This window comes from Biomphalaria glabrata, chromosome 5 (genome assembly GCF_947242115.1).
Source record: "Biomphalaria glabrata chromosome 5, xgBioGlab47.1, whole genome shotgun sequence".
In the NCBI taxonomy this organism is placed as follows: Eukaryota; Metazoa; Mollusca; class Gastropoda; family Planorbidae; genus Biomphalaria; species Biomphalaria glabrata.
The window spans coordinates 23,050,723-23,075,726 of NC_074715.1; the positions used below are offsets into that span (position 1 = coordinate 23,050,723).

Here is a 25,004-nt window from a genome sequence, read left to right on the forward strand (position 1 = left end):
GAGCCGAAGAAACTTGAACATTTCACTTTGTATAGCCAGAGAAAGTTGAACATTTGACATAGCTTTGTAGAGGCAGAGAAACTTGAACATTTCACTTTGTAGAGCCAGAGAAACTTGAACATTTGACATAACTTTGTAGAGCCGAAGAAACTTGAACATTTCACTTTGTATAGCCAGAGAAAGTTGAACATTTGACATAGCTTTGTAGAGGCAGAGAAACTTGAACATTTCACTTTGTAGAGCCAGAGAAAGTTGAATATTTCACATAGCTTTGTAGAGCCAGAGAAAGTTGAACATTTCACTTTGTAGAGCCAGAGAAACTTGAACATTTCACATAGCTTTGTAGAGCTGGAGAAACTTGAACATTTCACTTTGTAGAGCCAGAGAAAGTTGAACATTTTACATACCTTTGTAGAGCCAGAGAAAGTTAAACATTTCACTTTGTATAGCCAGAGAAAGTTGAACATTTCACATAGCTTTGTAGAGCCAGAGAAACTTGAACATTTCACTTTGTAGAGCCAGAGAAAGTTGAACATTTCACATAGCTTTGTAGAGCCAGAGAAACTTGAACATTTCACTTTGTATAGCCAGAGAAAGTTGAACATTTCACATAGCTTTGTAGAGCCAGAGAAACTTGAACATTTCACTTTGTAGAGCCAGAGAAAGTTGAACATTTCACATAGCTTTGTAGAGGCAGAGAAACTTGAACATTTCACTTTGTAGAGCCAGAGAAACTTGAACATTTCACTTTGTAGAGCCAGAGAAAGTTGAACATTTCACTTTGTAGAGCCAGAGAAACTTGAACATTTCACTTTGTAGAGCCGAAGAAACTTGAACATTTCACTTTGTAGAGCCAGAGAAACTTGAACATTTCACTTTGTAGAGCCAGAGAAAGTTGAACATTTCACATAGCTTTGTAGAGCCAGAGAAACTTGAACATTTCACATAGCTTTGTAGAGCCAGAGAAAGTTGAACATTTCACATAGCCTTGTAGAGCCAGAGAAAGTTGAACATTTCACTTTGTAGAGCCAGAGAAACTTGAACATTTCACATAGCTTTGTAGAGCCAGAGAAACTTGAACATTTCACATAGCCTTGTAGAGCCAGAGAAAGTTGAACATTTCACTTTGTAGAGCCAGAGAAACTTGAACATTTAACTTTGTAGAGCCAGAGAAACTTGAACATTTCACTTTGTAGAGCCAGAGAAACTTGAACATTTCACATAACTTTGTAGAGCCAAAGAAACTTGAACATTTCACTTTGTAGAGCCAGAGAAAGTTGAACATTTCACATAACTTTGTAGAGCCGAATAAAATTGAACATTTCACTTTGTATAGCCAGAGAAACTTGAACATTTCACATAGCTTTGTAGAGGCAGAGAAACTTGAACATTTCACTTTGTAGAGCCAGAGAAAAAGTTGAACATTTCACATAGCTTTGTAGAGTCAGAGAAACTTGAACATTTCACTTTGTAGAGCCAGAGAAAGTTGAACATTTCACATAGCTTTGTAGAGGCAGAGAAACTTGAACATTTAACTTTGTAGAGCCAGAGAAACTTGAACATTTCACTTTGTAGAGCCAGAGAAACTTGAACATTTCACTTTGTAGAGCCAGAGAAAGTTGAACATTTCACATAGCCTTGTAGAGCCAGAGAAAGTTGAACATTTCACTTTGTAGAGCCAGAGAAACTTGAACATTTCACTTTGTAGAGCCAGAGAAAGTTGAACATTTCACATAGCTTTGTAGAGCCAGAGAAACTTGAACATTTCACTTTGTAGAGCCAGAGAAAGTTGAACATTTCACTTTGTAGAGCCAGAGAAAGTTGAACATTTCACTTTGTAGAGCCAGAGAAAGTTGAACATTTCATGTTGTAGAGCCAGAGAAACTTGAACATTTCACTTTGTAGAGCCAGAGAAAGTTGAACATTTCACTTTGTAGAGCCAGAGAAAGTTGAACATTTCACATAGCTTTGTAGAGCCAGAGAAACTTGAACATTTCACTTTGTAGAGCCAGAGAAAGTTGAACATTTCACTTTGTAGAGCCAGAGAAGTTTGAACATTTCACTTTGTAGAGCCAGAGAAAGTTGAACATTTCACATTGTAGAGCCAGAGAAACTTGAACATTTCACTTTGTAGAGCCAGAGAAACTTGAACATTTCACTTTGTAGAGCCAGAGAAACTTGAACATTTCACATAACTTTGTAGAGCCGAAGAAACTTGAACATTTCACTTTGTAGAGCCAGAGAAAGTTGAACATTTCACTTTGTAGAGCCAGAGAAAGTTGAACATTTCACTTTGTAGAGCCAGAGAAAGTTGAACATTTCATGTTGTAGAGCCAGAGAAAGTTGAACATTTCACTTTGTAGAGCCAGAGAAACTTGAACATTTCACATAACTTTGTAGAGCCGAAGAAACTTGAACATTTCACTTTGTAGAGCCAGAGAAAGTTGAACATTTCACTTTGTAGAGCCAGAGAAAGTTGAACATTTCACTTTGTAGAGCCAGAGAAAGTTGAACATTTCATGTTGTAGAGCCAGAGAAAGTTGAACATTTCACTTTGTAGAGCCAGAGAAAGTTGAACATTTCACTTTGTAGAGCCAGAGAAAGTTGAACATTTCACATAGCTTTGTAAAGCCAGAGAAACTTGAACATTTCACTTTGTAGAGCCAGAAAAAGTTGAACATTTCACATAGCCTTGTAGAGCCAGAGAAAGTTGAACATTTCACTTTGTAGAGCCAGAGAAACTTGAACATTTCACATAGCCTTGTAGAGCCAGAGAAAGTTGAACATTTCACTTTGTAGAGCCAGAGAAAGTTGAACATTTCACATAGCCTTGTAGAGCCAGAGAAAGTTGAACATTTCACTTTGTAGAGCCAGAGAAAGTTGAACATTTCACATAGCTTTGTAGAGCCAGAGAAACTTGAACATTTCACATAGCCTTGTAGAGCCAGAGAAACTTGAACATTTCACTTTGTAGAGCCAGAGAAACTTGAACATTTCACTTTGTAGAGCCAGAGAAACTTGAACATTTCACTTTGTAGAGCCAGAGAAACTTGAACATTTCACTTTGTAGAGCCAGAGAAAGTTGAACATTTCACATAGCTTTGTAGAGCCAGAGAAACTTGAACATTTCACATAGCTTTGTAGAGCCAGAGAAAGTTGAACATTTCACATAGCCTTGTAGAGCCAGAGAAAGTTGAAAATTTCACTTTGTAGAGCCAGAGAAACTTGAACATTTAACTTTGTAGAGCCAGAGAAACTTGAACATTTCACTTTGTAGAGCCAGAGAAACTTGAACATTTCACATAACTTTGTAGAGCCGAAGAAACTTGAACATTTCACTTTGTAGAGCCAGAGAAAGTTGAACATTTCACATAACTTTGTAGAGCCGAAGAAACTTGAACATTTCACTTTGTAGAGCCAGAGAAAGTTGAACATTTCACATAACTTTGTAGAGCCGGAGAAACTTGAACATTTCACTTTGTATAGCCAGAGAAACTTGAACATTTCACATAGCTTTGTAGAGGCAGAGAAACTTGAACATTTCACTTTGTAGAGCCAGAGAAAGTTGAACATTTCACATAGCTTTGTAGAGTCAGAGAAACTTGAACATTTCACTTTGTAGAGCCAGAGAAAGTTGAACATTTCACATAGCTTTGTAGAGGCAGAGAAACTTGAACATTTAACTTTGTAGAGCCAGAGAAACTTGAACATTTCACTTTGTAGAGCCAGAGAAACTTGAACATTTCACTTTGTAGAGCCAGAGAAACTATAACATTTCACTTTGTAGAGCCAGAGAAAGTTGAACATTTCACATAGCCTTGTAGAGCCAGAGAAAGTTGAACATTTCACTTTGTAGAGCCAGAGAAAGTTGAACATTTCACATAGCCTTGTAGAGCCAGAGAAAGTTGAACATTTCACTTTGTAGAGCCAGAGAAAGTTGAACATTTCACTTCGTAGAGCCAGAGAAAGTTGAACATTTCACTTTGTAGAGCCAGAGAAAGTTGAACATTTCACTTTGTAGAGCCAGAGAAACTTGAACATTTCACATACCCTTGTAGAGCCAGAGAAAGTTGAACATTTCACATACCCTTGTAGAGCCAGAGAAAGTTGAACATTTCACATACCCTTGTAGAGCCAGAGAAAGTTGAACATTTCACATACCCTTGTAGAGCCAGAGAAAGTTGAACATTTCACATACCCTTGTAGAGCCAGAGAAAGTTGAACATTTCACATACCCTTGTAGAGCCAGAGAAAGTTGAACATTTCACTTTGTAGAGCCAGAGAAAGTTGAACATTTCACATAGCTTTGTAGAGTTTTTTTTTATGTCTTATTATAGTTGCTTTTTCAAAATATGCATTCTATTGTGTATTTCTCAAGCTCTTTTGTTTTTATGTTTGTTGATCAAAAAGGAACAAGACACCTGCTGAGAAGCCATTCACTCCAACTGCTGGAAGTATACATTCTCTGACAAGCTTGGAGCATGACGATATTATAAATGCTTACACTCAAGTTCTGGATGGGTTAGTGTACATCAGTAGCATCAATAACTTCATCAATGTGCATATTTAGAAGATATATCAAGTGAAAGCTTGACATGAAGTTTGGTTATATCATTCAAAGTTGTTTTCTATTCTATAGAAAAGATGACAGCAGTTCACTGGAAGTGAGCTCCCTTGCATCTGATGAACTAGATGACAGTTTAATGAATACACTTAATGTACTTAGAGAGTATGTATATAGTTGTACTTCAACAGTATGTATATAGTAGTACTAAAACATATGTTTACTTATACTTAGAGAATATGTATAGTAATAAGAAAGGGACTTTTTTTAAGTTCTAAACTTATTCAAAACAAAATATTCAGCCCATATTATTTTATTATTTATCTTTTTATGTGCTAAACTTATCATTCCAAACAATATGTTCAGTCTATAGTATTTTATGCTACTTTGTTATGACATAGCTAATGATATTCATTATAGGCTTATTATTTTTTCAATGTTTTTCAATTCCAGGTCAGCTTTAAATAAAACAGTCTTCCCTAAAGATGAATCACCTGAGAGAGTTCAATCAGTCAACTCAGCACCAAATCAAACAATTCCTTCTGCTGTACCAAAAGTTACCTCCCCACATGCTCGACACATTCTTTCAGGTATTTGATTGGATGATGATTTTATATAAAACTTGATCATGCATTATATTATTCATTTATTTCAATAGGTTGAAATCTGTTTTTGATAGCAATCTTTTCAATTGTTATTTCTTTTTTGACTTCATAATTCTTGATAGAGTCAGTTCAAACAATGAGTAAACAAATAAATGAAGTTGAGATAAAGCATCAAACAGAGAGAAAAGAACTAAGTGAAATAAAACTAAGAAGTCAGGTAACAGAAGAACATGAAATAAAGCCAAGAAGTCAGTTAACAGAAAAACATGAAATAAAACCAAGAAGTCATGTAACAGAAGAAGTCAAGAAACTGCCAAATGCAAATCAAGTCACAATCCAAATTGAAGATGGTTCCATGGCTCATCAAATTCAGAGTGCTATTAGAGAGGAATTCAGAAGAATTTTAGAGGTTTGGATTTTTGAATTTGTTGCTCTATTTGTTTTTTTTCTCACTAATACTGTTTTAGTGGTTGACTTGTGATGACTGTTTTAGTGGCTGGGGACTGTTTTAGTTGTTAAATTGTGGCTATTGTTTTAGTGGTCAACTTGTGGTGACTGTTTTAGTGATTAACTTGTGACTACTGCTTTAGTGGTAGCCTTATGATGACTGTTTTAGTGGTGGACTTGTGGTGACAGCTTTAATGGTGGACTTGTGTTGACTGTTTTATGTGGTAAAAGCTTTAGTGATTGACTTGTGATGACTACTTTAGTGGTCAACTTATGGTGACTGCTTTAGTGATGGAATCTAGTGATTGCTTTAGTGGTGGACTTGTGATTATTTTCTAAATAAATTCATTTGTTTCATAGTTAGTGTAGTTATATCTGTTAATGTCATATTAGTGTCACGTTTTTTCTATTGTCTATTAATAGAGACATTTTTACATTCTATTTTGTGGTAAAGGTCCAACAGAAAAGTGTTTTGGCCATGATGGGAGCTATTGATGAAACAACAGCTGAGGTCATCAGCACATCTAGCTCTTCCAACATGCAGCTACACCACAACTCAAGTCCTCCAACTAAATCCAAGATAATGAAATCAGTTTCAGGCTTACAGCAGCTAACTTCAGCACAAACTGAGATGTTAGTGAATACAGAAAATAGAACAACTGAGTCCTTTCCAAGTCAGGTGTGTCATGTCATCTTAGTGTTAGCCAAGCAACAGGTTTTAGTAGCTTCTAGTTTTGACTTAATGAATTTCATTTACATAGACATAAGGAATTTCATCTTCGAGTATAAATTGGAGTGGTTTGATTTCATAACAAAAGTGAACATGTTTTAAGACATTCCAATATCATATACATAATTCTAAGTCTCCACTTCACCCTAGGTGTTCCTGATTATCTTGAAATACAAAAATAAATGGGAAAAATTCTGGAAATCTTTAAAGAAAAAAGATAAAGATTTCCTGGAATTCTCATGAAAATTATAATTATGAATAAATTGTGTATGTTATGTATTAGCAATGTCTTTCAACTGTGGCCTTTCTATGTACAATAGAAAAAAAAATAATAAAAAAAATATGGCTTTTTAAAAATAGAAATTTATAAGATAAAATTGAACTACTACAAACTACTAATGGTGGTGAATATTATTGTTTTTAATTTTTTAAATAAAAAAAATGAGAGAGTGACATGTTAATCTCAAAGTTTTTGTTTAACTAAAAGCAATGTTTACAAACATTACACTGATACTAAAGTCTAGATATAGATCTAAGTAGAAGAAGGAATATATCTTAATGCATCAGTCACTATAATTCAGTTTCATTTTAGTTGAGTATAAAAATTCACTGTTTCTGCAATGTAAACTTCTATATCTACTTTTATAGACTAAAAACTAACCAGTTTTTTTTTTTTACTTACACGACTTTTGTAAGGTCTCAATCTACTTAATAGTGTTCTTGTTGTATTAAATCTTCTTTCAATTTGATTAGTATATATTGTGTATTCATCCATTATCAATCTATTTATATACTAGGAAAATGTAGCCAATCTTCAAAGTTCTCCATATAAATCAGTTCATACTAGACAGATGAGAGAAGCTTTGCTAGAGCTACAGAATCTACAAGCAGAAGTTAGAAATGTAAGCTAGGAAATACAAACATTTCTTTTTTAACTTTCCAACAAAAAAACTTTACTTAAATCTAAATTGGGGATTCAATAATAATTAAAATATTTGTTGAAAATGTTAATTTTTTTTTTAAAGGCCTGGTAGCTGAGTTTTAAAGCACTTGGTGTCTGAATCTTTGTGAAGGCAGAAAATTGTGAACTTTGGGATTTGTGGGATTCTCCTGAGTTCACCCATCTCTAATCTAATCATCTGTCATTAGACGGGGAAAGTAAAGGCTGCTGGTCATTGTGCTAGCCCCATTACACCCTTGTTAACCATAGAAACAGATGACTTGACCTTTACATCATTTGCCCTATAGACTTTTACTTTTTTTTTTGTTAGCTGCCAGAGCATACTTCTTCTTTGGACAAAATAAACCAAGACAAAGATGTCAGGTAAATTATTTGTATTAGTATTATAGAACAATATAACTAAACAGGGCAGTACTGTATAGAATAATTTGTAAATAACTTTTGTACTTATAGAGAACAATCAAAAAAATATAGATATTTAATTCTTTAATAGTAAATAGATTTTATAGGTAGTCATCTTACAAATCCATTAAACCTAGTCTGATTGAACCTTAGCACAAAAGAGAAATCCTCTTTTTTTTTTTAAATTCTTCTGTTCCACATGAAGTACATGGAATGTTAACTCTTTTTCTTGCTCATTATTTATGTATATGGCAAAGTATATATTTATATGTGTGTGTATTGTGTAAATCTGTATTACAGTGAACTTAAAGAGGAAAAATTGAAACTTCCATTACTTTCACTTCAAGCCTGGACAGAACAGATCAAGCCTGCACCAGTTCAACTGCCTCTCTTACATTGCAGCACATCAGCAGAGGTTCAGGAACCATTTAAGTTTCTATCTCACTATCTACCTCAGTTTCAACAGAAACTATTTTTGAAAGACAAAGTGTCACCCGCACCTCAGTTTCTACACATTAAGCCACAGGCTGCTAAATTCTTTCACCAATCTTCATCTCATAAGGCAGACTTCATTCATTCCTTTCATGGGAACTTCCATCCTCCTCCTCCCAGCAATATAATTCCTCCTCCTCTCCCCAGCAATTTAATTCCTCCACCTCCTCCCAGCAATATAATTCCTCCTCCTCTCCCCAGCAATTTACTTCCTCCACCTCATCCCAGCAATTATATTCCTCCTCCTCCCCCTAGCAATCAAATTCCTCCTCCTCCTCCCAGCTATTATATTCGTCCTCTTCTCTTTAGTAATCTTATTCCTCCTCCTCCTCCTAGCACTCATTTCCCTCCTTCCAGCACTTATTTCCAACCCTCTTCTCAGCAGGCACCATTTCCTACCTTATCATTAGCTAACTACTTTCTGCCTTCTCAGCCCCCTGCTCCAGAAACAAACTCTGCTTATCTTAACTTGCAAAACTTTCCTCAAAACTTCCCATTGCTAAGAATAATTCCCCCAGAGTCATCCAGGAACATCACCCAAGAAACCAAACAGAGACTGTTGCACCAGTTCCACCAGCATGTGTTAGAGAATCCAAATGTGTTACCCAGTCAACAGGAACCAGTCTCCACAGAAAACTTTCAGCTGCCCAGTCTGTTAGCAGTAAGTTAATAATGAGAAGGTTTAGGTTTATTTGTGCAAAGCTTATCTCTACTCTGACTATGGGTCTGGTACACAATGTTTCCTTACTTTCCATACTTTGATCAAGTTATTTGCACAATTATGCATGGCTCCTAACAAAACAGTAATCAATAAAAAAAAAGTTGACCAGTTAGTTAATTAAATAGTGGTAATTAATAAATTTAGTTTGATATTGAAAAGGGGAAATACATCTACAGTATTGAGATATATGTCTGTAAATGTGGAGTCATTCCCTTTAGATGAGCTTTGTTATTTTTTTAAATTATTTTGTATATTTCACTTGTTTTTTTTTTACTTTGTTCACTTTTCATGTCACTATGTTATAAAACAGTGCTACTATTAAATGGCATTCATTTTAATCAGGAGACAGACAAACCAAAAATGTCTGAAAGTATACCTGGTCAGCATTCAGCTGAAGTTCAAACATCAGACACAGCTCAAGACTTGACTGAAGACAAAGTTGATGCCTCTACAAGTGACACCCGCATCAATGCTGGTTTTGCTTTACCTAGAGGTAGGTCCGTTTTAAATTTATTGTCTTCTTAAAGATAGATATGTCCTTAACGTTTTAGTTTCTTTAATAGCCAACTTTGTAATTATGATTTGTAGCAATATTGCTGTTATTCTAATTTAAAACAAAATAAATAGTTTGATTATAAGTCCTCATACTTGTTATCTGATTGGATTCTAGAAATATTTTTAGGTTGATGGCAATTGTGTCACATGAATCTATTTTCTTAACAATTCTATCCTGAACTTATGTTGGCTAAAACTTGTTGGTGTAGGTCTGTTTGAGAGTTACCTTCAACTAGGAGAACATTTGATTGGCCCTGAGGCCAATGAAACCAATGCAGCATTCCAGCTCAAAATGGCTCAAGCTATGCAGAGACAAATGGAAAGAAAAATTAGAACCAGGGTAAGTTCTTCTGCACAGTATTATGTGTGTAGAGTTTCAATAGAACTGTTGTTGTTGTTGTTGTTTTCTTATGATATGTTTGTAAAATGAAGAAAATATGGAGAATAATTAGACCTAGTAAAATCTTGTAATGACATTTAATTTATCACTTGGTGTTTAGGTTGATTTCAGTACCATGACTCAAGAGCAGATTGACACAGCAATGGCTACTGATCCAGCTATGGAAGTTATTAGAACAGCTGAGGCTGCTACCTCTATTACAAAAGACACAGGTTACTTGTTGTTTTAATTCTACTTATCTTCCATTGACCACTTTATTAGTCATTTACTCCTTAGCACAATTGAGTGAACATACACATAGTCCAATAATTCTATCAGTAGCAATACTGACTGTGGTGAATAGGATTATCAGTTGCCATTTTTTTTCTGTTTCCTTGTGTTTGAAAATGTTAACAAGATGTTAGTGAGATGCTGTGTTAGGTCATTCAGTGTATTAAAGTCATACAAAATGGACATGGTTTTTGGTTTAAGTGTTATATTATGTTTATAACACTAATTTAACAAACTTCTATCATCAGCTATGCTGACAAATTGGCTACTTGAATTATTTTGTACTTAGAAGTAACTCAACAGTTACAGAGAGGCTTTTAAATAACTGACATGAATGGTATAATATTTACCCATACAATAAATTAAAAAAAAAAAATATATATATATACATAAAGTAAACATTCCCCTTTCAGACCTTGTAATCTATAGGGCAGATGATGTAAAGGTCAACTGTTTCTGTGGCCCACGGTTAATGAGGGTGTCATGTGACCAGTACAATGACCAACTGCCTTTACTTTTCCCCAATTAATGTCAGGTACCCCTTAGAGCTGGTTGCTTTAACGATCCCAAGATTAAAAATACCATTCTTCACCAGGATTCAAACCCGGGACTCCTGGTTTAGAAGTCAAGTGCTTTACCACTCAACTACTGATAACTATATCTATCTATCTATCCATCTATCCATCTATCCATCTATCTATCTATCTATCTATCCATCTATCCATCTATCTATCTATCTATCTCTCTCTATATATATATATATATATATATATATATATATATATTTATTTATTTATTTATTTATTTATTATTTTTTTATTTTTTTATTTATTCTTTAGATTAAATGATACTATATATAATGTCCTAAAGTAATTTGTTTTATAATTTCGTGTAATGGAAAGAACTGTTCAAAAGGCATAAACAATTTACTTGTTAAAAATATTGTAATACATAAATTGATATATTACCTTACAATATTTAAAAAGTGTAGCATGCAGTAGTGCTCATAACATTTTTTTATTGGTGGTCAAAAAAATAGAATGTCTGAATGACTTAGCAAGGTGCAAACAAGTGATTACCAACAATGAATGGTAGATAGCAACAGGTTTCCCAGCACATAGTTTGATCTTTGTGTTTAGAAATATCCTCATCTCTATGTTTATATGTTAAGATCTGACTAAAACATTTTTGATGTTTATTTTCTAACTGTATCAAGGAGTGGATCCTGTTGAGGAAGTCCTCAATGACTATAACTTGAAACGACACAATAATGTTTTACCACCAGATATATTTATGGGTCTCAGATTTGCTGACCAGAATCTTAAGTCCAGTGAGATAGTAAGTGTTCCTGGGTGTCAACTGACCCCATAATTATAAGTAATTGATTATTAATCATAATTAATTTCATCAGAGTAATCTGCTCTGTGATTACATTTTGATTTGTAAGATCCTGTTGACATTCCAATGACAAAACTCTTTAAGAAATAAAATACAAGAATTGAGAAAATAAAGAGAAAACTGTGGTGAAATGTGGGGCCAGAGAGAGCATTGCTAACAAAATGTCAAGAGTAAGATTGAGAGTTTGAACTAAATAGACTAAAAAACCATGTCAAGGATACTCTATGGAAAGATAACTGTTGCAGAATAAATACTATAGTATTATATTCACATGACTCTCATTGTTTAGCAATATAGCATCCATCATTTTGTACTATCATGCCACTGTCTAGTGATATGTTGTGTCATCATGCCACTGTCTAGTGATATGTTGTGCCAATATTCTTCCATGTTCCATGCTTATAGTAATTGATTTACCAGCATAGAATGATATAAGACCAATGTCTTGTATATTGGATTTAACTTTTAATTAAATTTATAAATGATAGAAAATCAAAATTAACAATTGTTTTATTCCTTTCATTTAATATTTTATAACTCTATTTTATTTTCTTTCTTTAGGGCAAAGGTCGTTCCTATTTAAATGTTGTAGACATAGCTGCCGCATCTGTTTTGCGTGATATCCCAGAGCGCACAGATGACACTCAGAATCAAGAGGTTATTGACTCGGCAATTTTGACATCAAAACAAACAGTTGAACAAATGAGTAAAAATGTTTTTCTGTTTATCTAGTAATGTAAAGTACATTTCATTCATCATGTTATTAAAAAGATTCATTCCAAATGTGATTCTAATATCTCAGTCTTGGCTTGTTGGAACAGTTTGATATTTAAATGTGCCTTTAAAATATTTGCTTTTAATCCAAAGTCTAACTCACTTATCACTAATTGTCTTTCTTATCACTTGTTATGTAGTATCCATGAAACAACTAAGCAGTTTGAAGCAATAGTGCATTAGAACTCCTATATTGGTCAACTTTCTCAAATCCTTATTTTTCTTGTTTTTGTTCTTGTATTATAAAAATAAAATTGTTCGCTATGTAGAAGGCAAAGAAAGGTCGTTTTATTTTTTCTCTTGAAAGTTAGAACTGATGAACTTAAGAAGTGTGCAGTGTCTAAATTATGCTAGGGGTGTGTCCCTCTCAAACCCATGGGATGAGACAAAGAAGACAGGCCAAAAAAAAAAGAAAAATGTGTAAGGGGGGGGGGGGGTTCATTGTGGAATTTATTGGAATATTTTATGGTACGAGCTAGAGATTCTTAAGAGCTACTAGAATTCACAGGCCAAAAATTGTGTGGTATTGTTATAGGGGCATTATAATGCTGGCCTTTTTGTTGGAGGACAAGAAAAAAGGAGTTCTGGAAATAAAAAGCTTTTCAAGTGAAACTTTTACTATTTATTTTTATCTAGCATTCACTAAAATGGTTATACCAACTTTGCGGTGAAGCACAGATATCAGTTAGTAGCTATGTACAGCTAACACACCAATGCATATGATCTAGGAAGTATTTCTAAATATAAAGGTCTTATACTTTACTATGCAGGTGCCATAGAAGAATCCCTGAGGGAAAAATTCCAGTCAAAATATAGTGTAGTCTCACCAAGAAAACATGACCAGTTAACTGTTGGCATGTTTACTGATTTACACAAAGAAAATTTGTAAGTGGATTATCCTATAAATATTGGTTGTCTTCATTTAAAATGAGTGTTTTTGTATTGCAATCAATGTATATAATTATATAGTTCAGGATCTAATGTATTTTTTAATTCACTCTGATGCTTATTACTTATTTATAATGTATAATAATAATAATAAGGCTTTGAGTCCGAAGATTAATCTTATAATTTATAGGTCTTAGTTTACTATCAATTTTATTGTTCTTTAAACTTTTATAAATTTTTGTTTGATTGATATCAGCCTGCTGACATGAACTCCTAACAAACACCTCACTTATCATTCTGTACTTTTTTAGGAACATTAGTATCAATGAATAAAATGACATGATCCAAATTTTTTTTTTACAAATATTTGTCTAGAAGCCTCATTAAAAACTTCCCATCAGTGTTTGAAAAGTCGAACTATAGTATATATTTTTTTTTTCTAGAATGTCTATTTCAATCATACCGCAAAATAGTGTGAGCCAGCCCAAGTCAACAATGCTACGTCATCTACACGACATGTCTAATCAACTAAAGGCAATTGATGAGATGTCACAGAACATAGAAAGAGAATTTAAATCCTCACATTTGGTAGAGACATTTTGAATTGGATTCATTGGTTTTCATAAATTATTATGTACTTAGAGACCAACTGAAGAGGTTTTAGGCTCAGTCTCATGAAGCAATTAAATTCTTTGTTTGCTGAAAGCAGCATGTATGCTTACTATCTGTAGAGACTGGCACTAAAATGTGTGATTTGAAAATATAATAATGTCATAATCTTCAAGCCATACTAGATGAGTTATTTTCTTGCTATGCAGGTCTTTGACTTCAATGGGGTAAACTAGGTAGGTCATTCGTGTCAGTCCCAAGTTAAATACACAGATTCTCCCTCCTCCTGTATAAGTCACTTCTGCTTTCAGCCATTACTTTAGCAATTTTGTTACTTTTCACACTTTCAGATTCTTTTTTCTAGAATAAATATGTTTACTCATTTTTAGAAACTAATTTTAATGTCATTTACTTTCAATCAATAGATAAATAAATTTTGATAAAAAAATCACTTCAGTTGGTCTTTTAAAACTAAACAATATATACATTATATACATACAGGCCAAAGTTCTTGCCTATTGATTCACACATCACTCAATTTTCCTCTCAGGAGGGATAAAAAATGAAAGAAATTCTAACCAGTTATTATTTACCATGTACTTGAAACAACTAAGCACTTTTTAAGTTTGAATTATTGAGTTGTCAATTTTCTCTACTTGACATTATAGCATTAGTTCATCCCAAAAAGTTTTAATAAAGACAAAAGTATGAAACTTTCTAGATTTATGTTTCCTTTTCCTTTGCCAAGTAAACACCTTAAACAACAACTTTATCAAAACAAAATAATGTGTTAGTAAAATGTGAAAAAGATATAAGGGCTTTTGTGTGTGTGTGCGTGTACTTTTGTGTATCTTTAGAACCTTTTCCTTTATCAAGAAGGAGTTATAGAACCTTTTCCATTATCAAGAAGGAGCTGTAGAACCTTTTCCTTTATCAAGAAGGAGTTATAGAACCTTTTCCCTTATGGGCTACAAATTGACAAATAAATTAATAAAATCGAAAAGACTGACAAAGTTTGAGACAAAGTGCTACTAGAATTCATTTGCCTATAGTGTATGTGTGTGGACCAGGAATTATTTATTGATTAATTGACATTATTAGTATTATCACAAATTACCTTGTAAAATTTTTAAAATAATTTCTTTATCAGTTATTGTCTACTATACAAGATGTAAATGCCTCACTACAGAGGTCAAGGTCACCCAGCCCAGATAGATTGAAAAGCCCACAGAGGCCACCAGTGAAATTTCAAGAGGTGAAAATAGTTTTATGTGTAACTCCTAAATAACTTTTAAGTTACTTCAATCATGCATTTAAGTTGGCAGGCCTCTTTCCTAATGTGGGCAGGTAGATCTGGCAAAATAAACAATATGTTGTTGAAAAGTTGTTAGTTTATTGTTAGTCATTTAAAAAAAACTTTGTTTTAGAGCCAAAATTTAAGTTTAAATTACAGTCTGAATGACATGATCTACTTAATGTCACCCTTTGTGGATTACATGATCTACTTAATGTTACTCACCATAAATATTTTAATGTATGACCTGAACTACTCACCATAAATATTTCAATGTATGACCTGAACTATTTTTATTTTCATCTGTTCAATGATTTACAAAAACCTGTACTTTGTTTAAGTCTGAAAGTGTCTCATTGGAAACCTCAAACTATATTGTTTGCTTACATTTCTATTATTAGTTTTCTAACAACTGTAAGTACAAAGATTGTTAATTATTTTATTGTTTTCAGGAGAAATCAGTGACCTCAACAAAAACCAGTTTAACTTCTCCACAAGTCAGTGCCAGGTCATTGCAATCCAAGACCTCCAGCAGGTCAACATTTCACTTTGTTTTGTCGTATAGATGTTTGTTCAGTGTCCTATAGATGTTTGTTCAGTGTCCTATAGATGTTTGTTCAGTGTCCTATAGATGTTTGTTCAGTGTCCTATAGATGTTTGTTCAGTGTCCTATAGATGTTTGTTCAGTGTCCTATAGATGTTTGTTCAGTTGGAAGAGTTGCTGAATGTTAGATATAAAAATGACTTTTTTTTCTAAATGTTCCAGTCTAGGCAGTCTGCATGGCTCTCATGGTCATTTGTCAGAATTCATTCAGGAAGTTTTGTCTCAAGGTGTCCAGTCAGATGACTACTCTGAGGAAATAGTTCTGCAAGTAGAGAGAGACACTCGTGAGAAACTTCACAAAGAATTGTGAGTTAAATTTAGATTTAAATACAGCTGACAGTCTTAACAAGTAAGAAAATAACATTGATAGGATTCAACATTAATAACAAACAAAAGTTGTTTTTTTTTACAATTTAAAATTTGTATTCAGAATTGCATTAAGCTAGAATGAGAGCTACATATATGTTACATTCTTTAGTGCTGGATGGTATCAATTTATTACATTTGCATTATTTGAAAATGAAATATTAATGAGAGCCAGAAGTTACAAATAGTAAATTAACTAAAAAATCAAAACTTAATGAGACTAAATGGCCAAACCTAGTTCAATTACTTTGATAAATCACTATCTCCTGGAAGAGGTTCAAAATAAAATTGTTTTTATTTCAGTACCATTTAAAAAAAAAAAGCTTCAATTAAAGGAGAACTAGTGTTTTTTTTTCTATCCCAAAGTCCTAGTACTTTGTATAACTGTATCAATTGGTTATAACTCATTTGATTTAGCCAACTGTCTGGTGACCAACTGATCAATGCTAAAACAGCAGAGGAAAGAATCAAAAAGAAATCTCCAGAGGAGAGAGAGAAGTTAAAGAAATGGATGACAGAAAAGTTTCACCAAAGACAAGAAGAGTACAAGAGGAGAAGAAATGAGTTGATTGAGAGGGAACCAAAACCCTTCAAGTCTCAGTCAACGGTAAATATATCTTCATCAGCCTTGAGAATATGTTTTCAATATCAGTCAATAAAAATGTTTTGTAGTAATAATGTCATCATACTATAGTTAATGTTTGCCATTAAAACAGAGCTAATGTTAATATCCTGACGAAACCTTTTTTTTTTGTCTGTCCCACTGTATCAATGTGTGGATGTTGATTAATTGCATGCTAAGTCAAGACAGTGAATCTAAAATCTATAACCCAGTGATGCTCAAAATACAGCCTGCAGGCCAGATCTGGTCCGCAATGTGGTTCCATCTGGCCCGACAAAATTTTGGCACAAAGTGAAGAAAATCCCCCATCCAAAAAAAAAATCTTGTCAAATGTATCTTTACCTATGTTAGGGCCCTCAATTTTTCTTTAATGTATGTGTACCATGACCTTTAATATTTGTATGCTTATTAAATTGGACTCTGAATCTACCTGAAAAAGTGAACGGATCTTTACTTTTTTGTGGAACATGATAATAAGCCAACATATTTGATTTGTAAAGAAAGACTGTTTTAAAAAGAAAAAACATGTAAACAGCATTATAAAATAAATATGCCGACATTCTGGATTTATAAGCCACGAATAAAAGATAGTTTAACTACGCCTACAGATTAGAGGAGTGATGGTAATATTTACTAAAAGAGAAAATGAGTCGTTGCTAGCTACAATGTTGCTCATATTTTAAGGACAGAAATCAAGCAATTTTCTGGAGCATGAAAAAGGAGATAAGCTTCAAATGTCCAATTCATTAATGTAAGTACTAGATCCAAGGGTTTCAAATCAAATAGTTTCAAATTCAAGTCAATTTTAATTCGTTTTTGTACCTTTTCGTTCTTGTGGCCTGCGACATGAGTGTCGGAAATTAAAATGGCCCGCAGGTCGAATTAGGTTGGGCATCACTGCTATAACCTATAGGGACAGGCAAATATTAACTTATTGAAGGTCTTAGTTTTCTTTTTTTTGTTTTTGGCTTTTGTTGTCTAGACTGAGTTTACCAAGCTCAAAGAGGAATCTGGCCTCATTTGGGAAAACAAATTCTAAGTTCATTATGATGGCCACATAATCCTAAATGTTCACTAAAGGATTTTGATTTCCTGGTGACTGACAAAACTTTTACAAAAAGGAGTGAGAGGTCAACTCTTCTGCAGTTGAATTTTTATTCTGAAGCCCCTCTTAAACATTTATTTAAGCCTGACTAAATATCAAATGTCAGGCAAGTCGAGAGGGACCACTTCATAGTTCTAGTCCTAGCTGCCACATGAAATGACTTGGTCTAAACGTTTTCATGGAGCTGAGGTTTGAAACATTTTCTTCTGGAAGGTGCAGGTAGGCTAGAAGAATCCCAAACCAAGTGAAATAATATCCTTTTAAATCTGGTTATCTGAAATGTGCTCCAGACAGTCATTGCAATCGTCCTGGGTTCAAATCCTACCTGCTCTGCTGTCATCCCATGCCACCCTGCAGTAGGTTTGGACAAGGACATAATAATCTTCAAACCTAAAGGAATGATTGAAAAAATTATCTTATTGTAGATTATTTCACTAAAGAATTCTCTAATTGTAGGTTATCAAAATAAACTTGAATTCTCTTGTTGTAAATTATCAAACTCACTTGAATTCTCTTGTTGTAAATTATCAAACTAACTTGAATTCTCTTGTTGTAAATTATCAAACTAACTTGAATTCTCTTGTTGTAAATTATCAAACTAACTGGAATTCTCTTGTTGTAAATTATCAAACTAACTTGAATTCTCTTGTTGTAAATTATCAAACTAACAGGAATTCTCTTGTTATAAATTATCAAACTAACTTGAATTCTCTTGTTGTAAATTATCAAACTAACAGGAATTCTCTTGTTATAAATTATCAAACTAACTTGAATTCTCTTGTTGTAAATTATCAAACTAACAGGAATTCTCTTGTTATAAATTATCAAACTAACTTGAATTCTCTTGTTGTAAATTATCAAACTAACTTGAATTCTCTTGTTGTAAATTATCAAACTAACAGGAATTCTCTTGTTATAAATTATCAAACTAACTTGAATTCTCTTGTTGTAAATTATCAAACTAACAGGAATTCTCTTGTTATAAATTATCAAACTAACTTGAATTCTCTTGTTGTAAATTATCAAACTAACAGGAATTCTCTTGTTATAAATTATCAAACTAACTTGAATTCTCTTGTTGTAAATTATCAAACTAACTTGAATTCTCTTGTTGTAAATTATCAAACTAACAGGAATTCTCTTGTTATAAATTATCAAACTAACTTGAATTCTCTTGTTGTAAATTATCAAACTAACAGGAATTCTCTTGTTATAAATTATCAAACTAACTTGAATTCTCTTGTTGTAAATTATCAAACTAACAGGAATTCTCTTGTTATAAATTATCAAACTAACTTGAATTCTCTTGTTGTAAATTATCAAACTAACTTGAATTCTCTTGTTGTAAATTATCAAACTAACAGGAATTCTCTTGTTATAAATTATCAAACTAACTTGAATTCTCTTGTTGTAAATTATCAAACTAACAGGAATTCTCTTGTTATAAATTATCAAACTAACTTGAATTCTCTTGTTGTAAATTATCAAACTAACAGGAATTCTCTTGTTATAAATTATCAAACTAACTTGAATTCTCTTGTTGTAAATTATCAAACTAACTGGAATTCTCTTGTTGTAGTATGGTACATTATCAAACTAACTTTAATTCTCTTGTTGTAAATTATCAAATTAAACTTGAATTCATTTGTAGTAGATTATTGAATTGAACTTGAATTCTCTTGTTCTAGATTACCAAATTAAACTTGAAGACTCTAGAAGAGAATCTGAATGAAAAACGAATGAATATGGCCACAGAGTTTATGGAGCAGAGGTTGATTGAGGCTGGGCATTTGATGGACAACATCCTAGTGGACAAACCAGACATACCTTGGACACTAGACTTTCAACCAAAAAAAAGAAAAGTTGCAAATGTGGCTGCATCTTCTAAATCTCCAACAAAGAAAATAGAGAGCTCCTCTTTCCTGTCGCGTGACCAAGAAGTGTCAAGTATGCAAATTTTTAGTTTGTTAGGCAAAAGAAAAACAATTCATGTAATTATTATTTTATTTTGAAATAAATTTAAAGGGAAAATAATAGAATTACTTTTATTGAAATGAAACTGTTCCATTCATTTCAGATGTTGAAGTTCATGATAAGTAATGATGAATGGCTTTTAAAATGAAATAAATTCTTTACCAATATTAAGACCAAAAAATATTTTATCTTTGACTTTTCGTTATTAACATCTAAGAAACAAATTTAATGTTGATCACTTTTATTTGTAGACACTTCAAATGATACAATTAAATTAGACTCAGCTTTAGTAGAATTGAAAATAGAATGAAGCCAAACTATCAACTTCTCTGTAGAATTAATTATTTTGTTTGTCTGTATGTTTAGCACCTTCTCTGGCTATTAGATCAAGACTTTCCACCAAGGACTCCACTCCAGTGAAGGGAATCTTGAAAGTGCCTGGTAAGGCTAGTGTCACTGACCTTTATCTAGACAACCAAGCACTGTCTTCCATAACAGAAGTCGATCACAGTATAGACTCTAGCCAAGACATTATAAATTATGCCAAGAAAGTAGTGGAGATGGACAACAGAGATTTGGAGTCCACCACAACATCCTATCTAGAGTAAGTGATCTGGTGACGTACAGTCAGTTATTTTTCCCTATTGATTGCTGTGTTTTAGACTTAAAACTGTTTTTTTAGGTTTGATTGCTAAGCATTATGTATGTGGCTTTACTTTGTTACCAGAAAGAATAAACTAAGTTGCTAGCGTTGAGATTATTCTATTTGTTGTTACCAATCTAAAAGTGTTAATAAGTATATGTTCCTCATGAATCATACAGGTCCATACAGTGGATGTGAAATTAAAATTAACATCTCTTTGGTAGAGATTGATGGTCTTTACCCTTCTAATAAGTAATATACATAAGATCTTCAGATTGCCAGCCACCTTTAACAGTGATGTGATTTATTTCTGTGTATCTTGGGAGATTTATGGGCCATCTCTCCAACAGTTGTGATTATCTTGTTCTATTTCATTTTAGCATTTTTTACCATGCTCATTCTTTTTGCAGAGCACCTTTTTTTTCTTTTTTTTTTTAAACTGTAAAACAAAGTTTCATTTATGTTCAAATTCATCCTAGCATGCTCTACATTCTATTTTGTTCTCTGAAGGCCACACAAATTTGAAAACCAGAAACATGGGTCATATGTAGATCACAAGTCACAAGTCACTTCAAGGAAATCTTTTGCCAGCATGGTGAGACTTCAGAGGCCAGAGACAACCAGGAAGTGGTCTGAACTCAACAGAAAGCGACAGTGTCAAGATGAACAGGATAAGTTTATTGCACGTCAAGAAGCAGTTAAGAAATCTGCAGTCCCAAAAACAAAAGTTTTAGGTAAACTACTAAAGGAAGTTAATATCAATATATGTTACCAACTCCAATCTTTTATAGTCAGTGTAAAAAAAAAATATTACATGTGTTGTATTTCTGTTGTATTTAACATATTTTGTGTTAGTCCACATTTTCTAACCAACATGACATTTTAGAATTCTGTAGTGTCCAATGTTGCTTTATACTATTAACTAGAGCTCAACTAGATTAGTCGTTCTTTAGGTTCTTGAACTAGTATGAAACTGTTGGAAAGGAAAACCAATTTTACATTTGTAACTTTTTTGTTATTTTCATTTTTTAAAGGATCCAGAAAACTGTCTGCACCAGTTGTTCCTAGAAGAGTCAAGACTTATTCTGAACGTCTGCAGGAAATGAAACTCAAGAACAAATCCTCATCTCAGTATCATCTAGGTTGGAAATAGTTTGCAATTTAAGTGTTCTATTTTATCAGGATATAGGTATCTTTGTAATAAAATGATGTTCATTTCCTTCAAAGTTTAATTTAATGTTTCTTCTGACTTTTCAGCTGGTGTTAGATCAGTTAGTGCTGTATCATCTATTCCTCAATCTTCACATAGTAAGTATCTTCTATACAGAAATTTTAAATTGAAGAATAGACACAGCTAAGTTATGTTTGCTGAGTACATATAGGGAGCATATTAATCTTCTCCCCCATATGTTCACAAAATAAACCAGACTAGGTTTGTTCTGGGAACATGGGATACATATACTTTTAAAGCAATAATAATAGGCAGGGTCTTTTAATCAGCTTGAATTTGAATATCTCCTTGTTTAAAAGTAGTCTTTAATGTCATCTGATGTATACATTGGACTTGACCAGAAAACATTTTCCTAGTTAATGTAGTAAAAAAAAAAAGCATTTATTTTATGCTAAATATTGTTCTTAAAGCTAACATTGAGAGCAAAAAGTTACAATAATTTCTTATTCTTTTAGCTTCTGTTCAAATGAGGACATTTTTACGTTCTCATCGACCTCTACACAAACCACAATCCTACACAGAACAGTTGCAGAAATTAAGATCCCACCCTCATGCTACAGAACCTTCATCCCAACTGTCTAGTAAGTCCAGAAAATGTGCTGACAAGTTTGCAGGTCATTGTATTAAGTATGTGAATGTTTGCATGTAATATTTTCATCTATGTATTTCTGATTGTCCAGAGAGTGCTGTTGTCAGCCCTGGGTCCCATAGAGCCAGGCCATACAGTGATCCTTACTCTGATGTGGATTATGAAGAACTGGCATCTGTAATGAGTGACTGGGATGTGGATGAAACTTTACAAAATATTCTATATGGTGGAGGATCTCTAGACACAGAATCTTATCAGGTGAACTACTATACTAAGCTAGTACTTGTTATGACATTAGAATTATATATATATAGTTCGTCCATCGTGGTTCGATGATGACCACTTTTGTCATACAGGGGGCTGAGGGCTTTGCACTGGGGTTTTGTGCTCCTCATCTGGTTGGTGAGACCTATGTGAGCCCGGAATGTCCAGCTGGAACTAATGTCATTGGCCTTGCTTTTTTTCTCTGGCGCTTTTCTTCTGCTAGCACTGTTCTCTTGTCCTCTGCAACCTGTGCACCAGTTTTCACAGCGTGATGCCATGATGTTCTGTCATGTACCTCTGTCTTCCAGGTGGCTGGGTCTATGCTGAAAGCCTTCAGAGAAGCTTTGAGGGTGTCCCTGAAGTGTTTTCCTTGTCCACCTTGCGAGCGCTTTCCTTCCCTTAATTGGCCATACAGGAGTTGTTTAGGGATGCAGCGGTCTTCTATTGCTGACATGTCCCGCCCATCGCAGCTGGGACTGCATCAGGATTTTGTGGGTGCTTTACAGACCCACTCTTTGAAGGACTTCAGTATCTGGTATTTTTTCTTGCCATTTGACATTCAGCATTTTTCTCAGACATGTCATATGGAATTGGTTCAGTTTCTTTTCATGTTTTCTGTACACTGTCCACGTTTCTGAGGCATAGAGCAATGTAGGGAGGATGACAGCTGTCATCCTCCCTACATTAGAATTATTGTAATATGCATCACAAATTACTTTTAATTGAATTCCTTCCCCTGTCTTTTCTTCAGATGACTGATACTAACAGATCTGGTGGTGACTTATATAAAGCATATTCAGAAAGTCAATCTGACTATTTTGATGATGTCATGAGAAACAGAGGACCATATAGGTAAGAGTTGTAGGTCTTAGTGTCAGTCTTTGGACTCCATGACTGCTCTTGACTGTTTCACTATTTACACTTTAGTTTTTGGTGAAGTGGTGAAATATTAATTCTATCAAACAGCTGAACAGATTTGTCTGTAATTTTCAATATGACTCTTAGCCACTCTATCTATTTTTCTGCAAATTTCTACGCCATGTGTGTATGGACATAGTGTGGTTTGATGTGAACAATTTCCCCAAATTAGCAGCACATTTAGGGGCAGGTCTACACTTTGTACAAGACTAAAGTTGTTTCCTATTTTGTGTGATTTAAGGTCAGAAGAATGTTTATTATTAGATTGATAGAGACAATGAGAGCGAGATTGATAAGAAAAATATTCAAGTTTGTGTTTGTTCTAAAGCTAGACAGAGTAAGAAAAAAGAAACTCAGGGTTAAAGACAAAGGTTTGGTAGAGTTAGTGTATTCCAGTAGTTTAACTGATACCTGTTGTGTCTATATAAACAACAAATGTTCTTTAACTGATACATGTTGTGTCTATATAAACAACAAATGTTCTTTAACTGATACATGTTGTGTTTTTCTAAACAAGAAATGTTCTCTCAATCTTGTAGGATGGTGGACAGTGCTGAGCTTGGTGCTGGGGACTACCAACAATCTGTAGACATTGAACAAATAGCAGAAGCAGCTTCAGTGGCCAGTGCCAGTGTATTAAGTGTCATTGACTGGGATGCTGTAGAAGATTTGATCAAAGATGTCTAACTTTATATGGCCAGAGTTGTTTTTTTTTTGTTTTTTTTTTGTGCCTTTGTATGAGAACCTTCTATATGCACATATATTAAGTAGCATAAATACATGTATTGTAGATCTCAAGAAACTTATGAAGTAAAAAATAACTGTGATATATTATTTCATTGATGTTGTATATGGTATTTAAGACTTATTATGTTGTTTGATTTTTTTAAAACTGTATCAGTGAAAAATAAACCTATTAAATGTGTCCTGGACTAGAATTTTGAGGTACCACAAATGTCTTGTGTCTTCCAGGACTCTGTTTTTTTCTTTGGAAAGTCACTATAGCCTTGACTATGTACATTGTACTGATTTTTAGCCTTGTAGTACTCTTTAAAAAAAATATATAGGCTATGTCTAACCTACATTATTTTTCTTCTATGTCTTATGAGCATATAAAAAAATCCGTCCAATGAATATCTTGATATTTGTACAAATAAATTCTTGGAGTTCAGATTGTTGTGTTGTTATATCTTTCTCACCTGCTAGAGTCTTGTCCCTCATTTGTGACTTTGTTCTACCAGTAGTCTTGTTTGTTATCTAGTGTAGAAGTGTGTGCTGGCACATTCAGACAATATCTTACTATTATTGTGACATTCTTGTTATTTGTGACATTCTAATTAATTGTTATAATCTCATTTGTAAAATTCTTGTTCTTGTAACAGATTTTAATTTGTCAGTATGTAGGTCATAGCTGGTCTGCATAGCCATGTGACATACTTCCTTCAGCTTCTACAAACATGGCCTAGCAATAGAAAGGAGAAATTCACCTTATTGTTATAAAACGAAATCATAACAATTTCTATTTCAAATAGTTTGTTTTCAGTGTGCAAATAGACTTACTAAACACCTAGAGACTCA

The 25,004-nt window shown here is 33.4% G+C and overlaps 1 protein-coding gene across 5 annotated transcripts in view; it reads left to right on the forward strand.

Moving 5' to 3' along the window:
- LOC106060096 (uncharacterized) overlaps positions 1 to 24,597 on the forward strand; it is a 52,820-nt gene extending 28,223 nt beyond the window's left edge. For 4 of the 5 annotated variants that reach the window (XM_056030736.1, XM_056030740.1, XM_056030737.1 and 1 more), the window contains exons 27-54: positions 4,411 to 4,521; positions 4,640 to 4,729; positions 5,018 to 5,154; positions 5,292 to 5,578; positions 6,071 to 6,295; positions 7,144 to 7,248; positions 7,618 to 7,670; positions 8,010 to 8,862; positions 9,265 to 9,415; positions 9,687 to 9,817; positions 9,978 to 10,089; positions 11,364 to 11,485; positions 12,107 to 12,251; positions 13,090 to 13,204; positions 13,651 to 13,795; positions 14,967 to 15,071; positions 15,563 to 15,645; positions 15,877 to 16,020; positions 16,498 to 16,687; positions 19,496 to 19,754; positions 20,148 to 20,385; positions 20,935 to 21,158; positions 21,459 to 21,566; positions 21,682 to 21,732; positions 22,111 to 22,236; positions 22,336 to 22,502; positions 23,260 to 23,360; positions 23,966 to 24,597. In XM_056030736.1, the coding sequence (XP_055886711.1) occupies positions 4,411 to 4,521; positions 4,640 to 4,729; positions 5,018 to 5,154; positions 5,292 to 5,578; positions 6,071 to 6,295; positions 7,144 to 7,248; positions 7,618 to 7,670; positions 8,010 to 8,862; positions 9,265 to 9,415; positions 9,687 to 9,817; positions 9,978 to 10,089; positions 11,364 to 11,485; positions 12,107 to 12,251; positions 13,090 to 13,204; positions 13,651 to 13,795; positions 14,967 to 15,071; positions 15,563 to 15,645; positions 15,877 to 16,020; positions 16,498 to 16,687; positions 19,496 to 19,754; positions 20,148 to 20,385; positions 20,935 to 21,158; positions 21,459 to 21,566; positions 21,682 to 21,732; positions 22,111 to 22,236; positions 22,336 to 22,502; positions 23,260 to 23,360; positions 23,966 to 24,113 (4,726 nt within the window). In that variant the 3' untranslated portion in view covers positions 24,114 to 24,597. The remainder of the gene's footprint in view (positions 1 to 4,410; positions 4,522 to 4,639; positions 4,730 to 5,017; positions 5,155 to 5,291; positions 5,579 to 6,070; positions 6,296 to 7,143; positions 7,249 to 7,617; positions 7,671 to 8,009; positions 8,863 to 9,264; positions 9,416 to 9,686; positions 9,818 to 9,977; positions 10,090 to 11,363; positions 11,486 to 12,106; positions 12,252 to 13,089; positions 13,205 to 13,650; positions 13,796 to 14,966; positions 15,072 to 15,562; positions 15,646 to 15,876; positions 16,021 to 16,497; positions 16,688 to 19,495; positions 19,755 to 20,147; positions 20,386 to 20,934; positions 21,159 to 21,458; positions 21,567 to 21,681; positions 21,733 to 22,110; positions 22,237 to 22,335; positions 22,503 to 23,259; positions 23,361 to 23,965) is intronic. The other variant, XM_056030741.1, reaches the window with a different exon arrangement.
- Positions 24,598 to 25,004: the final 407 nt, after the last annotated feature.